General features: G+C 35.6%; 1 protein-coding gene across 1 annotated transcript; it reads left to right on the top strand.

The window, feature by feature from the left end:
- The first annotated feature begins 3,814 nt into the window (after nucleotides 1-3,814).
- On the top strand, nucleotides 3,815-8,079 carry LOC123309635 (sarcoplasmic reticulum histidine-rich calcium-binding protein-like). The gene is made up of 3 exons (XM_044892836.1): nucleotides 3,815-5,502; nucleotides 6,359-6,523; nucleotides 6,999-8,079. Exons 1-3 carry the CDS (start codon nucleotides 4,222-4,224, stop codon nucleotides 8,025-8,027), a joined length of 2,475 nt encoding a protein of 824 aa, XP_044748771.1. The 5' UTR covers nucleotides 3,815-4,221; the 3' UTR covers nucleotides 8,028-8,079.
- Nucleotides 8,080-9,215: the final 1,136 nt, after the last annotated feature.

Here is a 9,215-nt window from a genome sequence, read left to right on the forward strand (position 1 = left end):
CACAAGAGATATAATCGAAAAACCACGAAAACACCACCACTTTGAAAGACACGTTATAGCTGTTTGAAGCAACCTTATTCTTATGTACAACTCCGCCGAGTGGGAAAACCTAGAATATTCATATTGGGATATATCTCAACCAATTCCAGCAATAAATGCTCTGGTTGCAATTTGAATTTTTCGATTTTAGAGTCTAACGCTACTGGCCTACGTAGTAAGAAGCCGTAAAATGTTAGTGTTCTGCCGTTTTCTCTTTGTTCGGTTGTTTTATAAATGGTAAAAGTGAAAATGAATGCTGAAATTACGAGAACAGTCTTTTCTGTAGAAACACATTTTGAACGAGAACTCTTTACTTATCGCTGAGAGTCAAGTTAATAATAAACAGAGAAAAATTCCGAAACTAAATGCATGATGGCGCATATCCTTCAAAGTTAGATATCGTTTATAATTACTCCTCAAATAACTAATCAGGAGGAACGAAGACAAACATGTTTTAGTTAACCGGGACTCGGATTTTGATATGGGATAATGGATTTCGTTCAGTTTTACAAGATTAATTTGCAAGCTGAATTTCCGAAAATATCGTCGGGGTTTAAAACTCTCAGCGAATATTATCTGGGTTGCGTCCGACCTCTGACGCGGTTGTCTGATTTAAGTGGGTCAGGGACTATAGGCTATATTATATGGTCTATCTATATTATGTACATCATTGGCTTGGCACACACTGGTTATATCCAGTATGGATATTGTAAATAAATCGGACAAACAATGGATATATACCGTCAGTGTGAAAACATCCAAAGGATTAAATAAAGGATATATTCTTAACAAGTCAATGGATGTTCCGACAATAAATGGAAATAAATTCTAGGTGCAAAGGAAGTTGTGTGCTGTCGACACTTGTTGCCAAACCTAACAATTATAGTTGGAATGGTTTTGAAGTACTGGAGAATAATAATTTGAAAATTTTCAAGTAAAACAACCAGTACCTCATACAGAAAACACATCTCATACAGGTTATTGAAATATTTTCAATTAGTAATGATAACCCGTGTACCCATTTTATCAAATGTGGGGCAAGATACTCATATCTTCCCCAAAAAGAACTGTTCTGTGTTTGGTGCAGTCAGTAGAATCTACTGCGAACAATCACATCGTAGACGGCGAAATACCTAATAATATTATTTTGTATCATTATACATAAACCTGTCAGTCAGATAGGGTATATAGCGACTTATTCGCAAAAAGTTTTTACAGAAATAGAGAAATACCTAGAAACTATGCCTGTGCCCAACATCCATTTCACCAAACATGGTCCTATATACGGAGTGACGTGATCCCTTGTCGACAAATAAATATTGCAGAAAAAAAATCGGATGCCTATCGTCAAATCCCACACTGCGTATTGATCTTCGAGCTTTCTGAGCATAATACCAGGTGTATTTGAAGGTAAAAGTTTTTTAAACCGAATCTAGAACTGCTCAAAATAAGCCGTTTCACCCAAGGATATATAGGATCTATATCTTTTCTATATAGGATAGGATCCTATATAGGCCAAAAACACCTATACAAAACTTTCAAAATGGCAAAGTTGAAAAAGAAAAAAATTCAAAATGATTATCGAAATAGATCCTAATATATACGAACCTAGATCTTTTGTTATCTGAATTATTGCAAAGCAATGGGAACAAACTTATCTCGTGATGACTGACTCACCCATATGGTTTAGTTTAGGATATTGGCTATTTCGATTTTTACGTGAGAATGAAAATGGAAACTTAGGATTGCCGACTTTTTCTCATTGTTCAGTTGAAGGATTGTATAAAATGGCTCATTTCGATATTTATAATTGACAAAAAAAAACTCAGGACCAAGTGTAAAAAAGTAGAATATTAGTTCTAAATCTCACCAAAAAAATTCGTCTAAATTATTCACAAAATTTTTTCATAATGGTCACCACAATCATCTTCTTGTTCGAACCCTCCAACAATCGTCATAAAAATGGTGTGAAATAGAGAAACTGTCAATTTCCTGCACTGTTTTCACCCCAAATCGCACGATTCAATAATTTTTTCAAGTGACCTAATGCAACTAATCAAATAGACACGGATGTACTGAACCATTCATTGTCCAGCCATAATTATGTTTATAATTTGTTTAATTTTACCGATACTCTAGTCACCCAGTCCCGTAGTTGAAATTAAATGAAATTTTGTCGAAATGCTAGGGGTTGTAGCTCAACCATCTTGAATATTTTATATGTATATTTTGGTGAAATTACTGTATCCTGATTCCCAGTAAGCTCATCCAGGGCTTATTCAATACATTTTCGTATCTTAAACGGTATAGAACTTTGCTATAAAAGGATTTGGCAAATCGTACCAACTAGAAACCAACCCAAACCGGATTATGGTGTGAAATCAGTACCTTCTGGTCAGTTCCTGAATAGGTAATGACTCTAGCAGTCTCTCAACTTTACCTAATCGAATCTATTTATCCGTATCAATCGGAACCGACCCGAATTAGGGAAAGTTATAAAACTGCGGTGTGAGTGCTTCCCGACTGAATAAGTACGTTTTATCAGAGAACCATAACCGTTGTTACAGTAGCCGAGTGAAAGCTCAAAAAACCTCTTCAGATTAATACATTTAGCGGTCGGATAATGCAATATGCAATATGACATCCCAATTTGAATAGCAACAGAGGATTTACCGTTCCGAAGGAACTACGTTTATGTGTTCGCTTCTGGGTCTGAACAATATATAATTACTATCACGAATATGGATCGGAGTTGATTATACATTGGGATGGCTAGTAGAGAACATATTTTTTCTCTATAATCCTGCCACAAAAATTGTATAAAGAAAAATGTGGATAATTCAACTACTACCCATATTCGGTGAACACAACATAATATGTGACCATGTAGCATACAGAAACTGTGCAGTCACTATACAGTAACTATACCTACATAGAAAAAACTACATTTTAAAAATGCAGAATTCTCAAAAGAGAAAATGTGCATTTCCAGTACAGCACTTTCTGTGCTGCATTTAGGCGGCACTTGTAATGCAGTATCTGTACAGTTGCTGTATATTGTGTTTGTTGGGATATGACTCTGAGCCACATGATATTCATTATCTATTGCTTCTTCTCTCACTGAGAAACCAGATCATATCGTGAATTTACGCATAATGGTCAAACAACATAGATTCGTAGCATTCGACGTTGGAGAGTTTAGGACGAAATCACCATAGGATAATAAGTGCTCTAAGCAAGCACTGGCTGAATTTATTGAAATTATCTTATTTATCTATTTGGCTACCTTGAATTTCTTGCTGTTTGAATTTTCAGAGGCCTCAAGGTCGAGAGAAAAGAAAGGGTCACTTAAGATCAAATCACAACGTAAAATTTTTTTTCATGATTGATATAATAAGTATAGGTCTCTCATCAAAACATCACATTGCACCTTGAACGGACCTTCAAGGTTCATTCAACCGAGTTAGTCTCTCGTTCTAGTCGCTCTGATACGCGCTATTTTGAATTTCCGTAGTCCAAATGGTCAAAAAGAAGGGGTCATTCAAAGCCATACTCGAATATTGGACCTTCAAGCTCAAAGTATGGAAGTAATCAGAAAAAATACAGGAACTTTCGTATGAAAATTTTTTCTCCACCCAAATTATGCTGCCGTCACTGTACTTATGACAGAACCTGTATATGAAACGCAATAGTGAAAAAATGTAAAATATTGCAACCTGAGGAGCTCAACGCCAAATCTAATGAAGCCAGAAAAAGAGAAGCCAGTTGTTGATTAGATATGATCTAATCAATCAAGAATATTGAGCGTCATACTACGACAACAAAGATGTGCAAGGAAATTTCAGTGAATCAATCACGAAACTCGTCTTATGCGAGAAACAATCTAATGTTAATTAATACCAAAACGTGGGCATTTCAATAAGACAATTTTCTCAAACTCAGTTCTCTGCCCATTAAAAGAGTATCATAAAATCAGAGCACCATCTTCTGAATCGTCTTGGTGAATGTTGAGTCTTCATATTGCTATATCATATAGAATCAAATTGAGTGTTTATAAACGAAATAAACTCTTCTGAAACCATTCATCCTTAAAGTTTGCTATATATAATACCAATAGATTGTCATTGGTCAGTTCGCAATGCCCGAGAAGCTAAAAACGACTTCTTTGATAAAACAAAATAAATGACTTCCCATACGTTCCGCAGCGATCAGCTGCTCAAAAACTCCATGATCATCATGTGCCTGATGATGACCAGTGTGAAGATTGCCTATACTCATCATTCTAGAAATAACGCTCGGGGTGAATCTTTAAAAAGTGTAGCGAGTGAGACAGTAGAAAAAATTCTTAACGTGCCTGTCAACCTAAACTTCAATGATGAGCCATTGATTAGACGAGGAAGAGGATTTTATGGTGGTCACAGAAGGAACGACGATTTCGCAGATGAAAAAATTAACGACGGTCAATTCGGTGCACGAATCATACTGGGCATTGTAGAGAATCCTGATAAGACTACAGCTAAACCGGCGGTACCAGATCAGAAAAAAAGTCAAACAATAGTGAAATATTTCGATAAAGAAGATTATGGTGGTATAAAGACGAAACCTATTGTTGTTGCCGATCATTATGCAGAAGATGATGCAGATCAGATTGAAAAGACGAGAAATCGTAAAGAAATACTGGATCTTAGACAGCAAAAATCTCCATTGATTGATGACGAACAACACGCTCAAAAAAATGAAGATTACTCCCATATTTATGAGGATAAAGATGACGTTCAAGAGGAAGAGCCAAAAGATGTAATAGAACACAACAAAAAAATAAAGTACCACCAGGGCGAAGACCATGATGAAGAAGATGAATATCCTTCTGCAATAAAGCAGGAAAAAACGGATGATTCAGAGAAGTATAGCACGGAATATGATAGCCCAATCCAAAAATATGAAGAAAAGAAAGTTCCGTCTAACCATAAAGAAACCTATAAAGAAATAGAATATTCGAATAGTTACGACAATGTAAATGAAGAACCAATTGAAGAACTGAAACAATCTGATGATTTACCAGTGGAAAAGGAAAAAGAGGAAGATACATCTGATACTTACATCGCTGAACATAAAAAGGCAGCAGAGTCATCTGATGTGAAAGAAGAAGTTACACAAAAAGATCAAAAAGGGAGCGGTGATAATTCACATGAAGAGATAAAGCAGAAGAAAAAGAAGGGTGGAAAGCATGCCTCCGGTAAAGGTGAAGAACATCACGAAGAGCATCACGGTAAAAAGGGCGAAAAGGGAGTGAAAAAGTATAAAGGCTACCACGAAGAAGTTAAGAAGAAAAAAGGGCATCATGATGAAGAAAAGCATGGCAAAAAGTATGCAGATAAAGGTGGGGAAGAAAAAAAGCAACATGAAGAACATGGACATCATGGAGATTATCATAAAGGTGAAAAGGGCGAAAAAGGATCTGAAGTGAGTACAAATTGAAAATTATTGGATTGACGTGGCCAATACTTGATGAAAATCCATAATCACCCTACAAAATGAATTACATGATTTTCTCTAGTATGGGTCAACTACTATACTTGTTTCGGTAGCACAATAGCATCTTCAGGTGGAAAAATGTGCACTGTATATCTTCTGATCAAAATGAATCAATTGAGGAAGAGGCTGAAAAGGGCCCCAGAACGATAAATCTAACATAACTATTTTCTGGCATCCACAATGCGCTATTTTCCAAAGTATCACTAGGGATTTTAAAAATTTTCTTTTCTAACTGAACTCGACCATTCAACAGCTCTGATGGGGAGCACCAAACTATAAGCCTAAAGCGAGTTACTGATAATTTTTTGGGACGTTGAGTAATATTGAAAAGTGAACTGATAGTATTCTCCAACGACTGTCCGAATATATCAGAAAATCTATCACAGGCAGGGAAAGTTATTACGGAAAAAGTTTTTCTAAAAATAATAAATTCTGCCGATTTCAATGGTAATTGAATGGTATAGAGACAATTTCAGCTAGTTTTTTTTTCTCAATTCAACTTTCCGACAGAACTATTTGTCTTTCATAATATTGGTACCCATTTCTCATTTTTTCTGAATGCTCAATCAATTCTAAATATGATGGTAATTTTGAATGAAATTAGGTACTTGAAATGAATATAGGAGCACCGTTGTATTCATATATTTATTGACCTGAGATTATATTGAATCTTCATAAAATAGCAAAAAATGTCAAAATATACTGTGCAAAAGATTTTGACGTCGTCGGGAAACCGGAAGTTAGTGTTCCCGAATAAACCATAATACTAACTTTATTATTACAGTTCTCAGAAGAAGGCAAACATAGCAAAGGACATTCTACCAAAGGAGAACACAACATTCATAAAAAGGACGAGTATGAGAAGAAACAGGAGTTTTATGATGAGCATCACGAAGGTGGAGAACATGAAAAACATGGTGCTTTTCACCATGACGATGAGTATGAAAAAGTAAGTTTTTGAAACAGTCAGTTCATAGTTTTTTGTTAATGTGGGCTTTTATTTGGTGGGCGAAATACGATAGGGTTAAATGGCAACTAGCGGGAAATGGATGGCACATTTTCGATTCCAATTCAATGGGTAATGGACAAAACTTATCCCTTCCCTATCTTCTTTTGTTTTCAAATTATATGTGAAACTGAATTCCTATAAAAAGGTAACTAGAATGTAACATTTGTTTTTCGAAATTATTGAAACTTCACGAGATAGAGATACCGACCAATTTAAAAAGCTGAAAAATGAATGTTCACTTATAAATTGGGAATAAATAATGAAGATATAAAATGCGGTTTTTGTCTTTTTCCATCGAGATCGAAAATGTGCTGTCCCTAGTTCTTACAGTTACAGAGCTACCATTCAATCCCAATTCTACGGCATACTTCTTTCCTTGTTGCCGAGAAAAAATTTCAAATGAAACTATTTTCAGGGAGGACATACAAAGGGAGGACATCACAAAAAAGGCGATCATAATGACCACTACGGAAAGAAATCCCATCACGAAGAGGGACATTTTTATGATGAGAAGGACGGCAAGAAGAAGGCCTCTGGACATAAGCAACACCATAGTCATAATACAAAGCATGGTAAAAAGGTTGGTAACTCAGGAAAAAAACATTGGGGATATCAGAAAGGGACTGGAGATGGTGGAAAAAAGAAACATAACGAGGGACAACACGCCGCTCATAGTAATCCCCAACAAATTAAGAAGATACCACCAGATGTTCACGGTCATTACAGAGAAGAAAATGGAAAGTATCCTCATTATATTAGTAGGATCCATATTCATAATGATAAAAGGAGAAGTGATACTGTTCAGGATAAAGATGATATTGTTACAAATCAAAGCCTACTTGAAAAAGAAGAAAACGAAGAATCTAAAACAAATCATGAGATTGTTCATCTGAACAGCAAAGAGGCTGAAATACCGGTACAGAATGCAGGAAAATATGACACCAATGTTTTAAATAATTATAGCAAAAAGGAAGAGGACATTGTTGAAGATAAAGAATCAAGTCATGACTATCTTCCACAGTCTTCCAATCTACATGAGAAAAACATAAATTCGAAGAAAAAAACTTCGAAGCCTTTACCAAAAATATACGTTATACTACCGAAAGACTTCGAAGAGCAACTTGAACGTAGTGCAGAAAGTTCTGAGTCTTCTTCTATAGAAAAAGAATCATCTTACGAAGATTCGGAGGAGGAACAAAATGATCCAAAAATGAAAACAATTCATAAGAAGTATACGAAAGTTATTGAGCCTGTCGAGGCTCAATCTTTTCCTGAAGAGCATAAAAAGAAACTGTCCGAAATTGAGTATGTAGTCCACAAAATAGGATCAGAGTTGGAAAAAAATATTAAAAATAAAAATTCTCAACTTAAAACGAATAATCAGGCTAGAAGAGGGAAAAATACAGAAGACAAACATAGTGAAAGCTCCGAGGAGTATCAATAGATACGCACATTATGTATAATTGTTGATAGTAAAGACTGAGACGTTTTCTTAACCTCCTGATTTTTATTTCTAAAAGTTCTCGACCTGTGTCATAAGGCTGGATTGATCAACTTAGTAGGCGCGGTCGGTAATGCATATCTGGAATAGAGTAGACAAGAATGGATATTGTCCGCTCTGTTCCGGATATGCATTATCGATCGAGCATTGTGTTGGATATCTAGAAATTGATTCAAGAAACTTTTGGTACTGTGACTAATTCATACAATAAGGAAATATATAACCGAAAAAAATCTTCCAAATACAACATTATCACGCTTTTTATAGATCTGCGTGTTTGTGTTCTTGTAACACTTTTAGTCTTTGGCAGATGTCTGCAAGATACCCAACGCAATTTTCGCGTTTGCAGCTATTTAGCTGAATGATGCATAGAACTAGCTCATCAAAGCTAAATATCTAATTAGTGCCAGTATAGTAGTAATATATCAACTACTTTAGTGCCTCGGCGTCATCTTGTGGTTATGATATTCAATAGAATATCATAGTGTGAAGAGGATTAGAATCCATTATATATTGAGAAGTGGCAACACTGATATATCCAGAGATGAAGTATATCATTGACATCTTCAATTTCAACTGGTTCTCCTAACTCGTACAAGCTCACAGAGCTTCTGGGGGGTAATTCGGTACCTACGGAGAATCAGGATAACATGATATAATAATTTGGGCTGTGAACGAACTCTGAACGTTTTTGCGTTCGATCAAAATTTGTGTTCCCTGCAAGAAGTTAAAAGTTGCATCTCGACAAAAATGTTTCGCTATGATTTATGATGACTTCGCTTCCACATTGTCTTACTCAAGAATAGGTCGTTGTGTCGGAAAACATGGATGCTGTCTTTGATAGGCTGAGATCTTGGACTCTTGCAGCTTGTCCGCAGCAGTGTCCTATTCTATAGTAGTCGTATGAGGTTTTCTACATGGGTTTTCTTGTGTCAGGTTGTCAGAATGGTGTATCAAATATTTCGACAAGTTTGTTTTTATCGGATTCCTGAAAGTTTCTGAACCCTTAATAATGCTGCTTCCTTTGAAGATCGCTCGAATATAAATAAATAATTAATTTGAGATGTTTTTTGCCTTTTCGTTTCCAATTAAAGGAATGAAAGGATGAAAAGATGAAAAATACAAATTATA

This window comes from Coccinella septempunctata, chromosome 3 (genome assembly GCF_907165205.1).
Source record: "Coccinella septempunctata chromosome 3, icCocSept1.1, whole genome shotgun sequence".
In the NCBI taxonomy this organism is placed as follows: Eukaryota; Metazoa; Arthropoda; class Insecta; order Coleoptera; family Coccinellidae; genus Coccinella; species Coccinella septempunctata.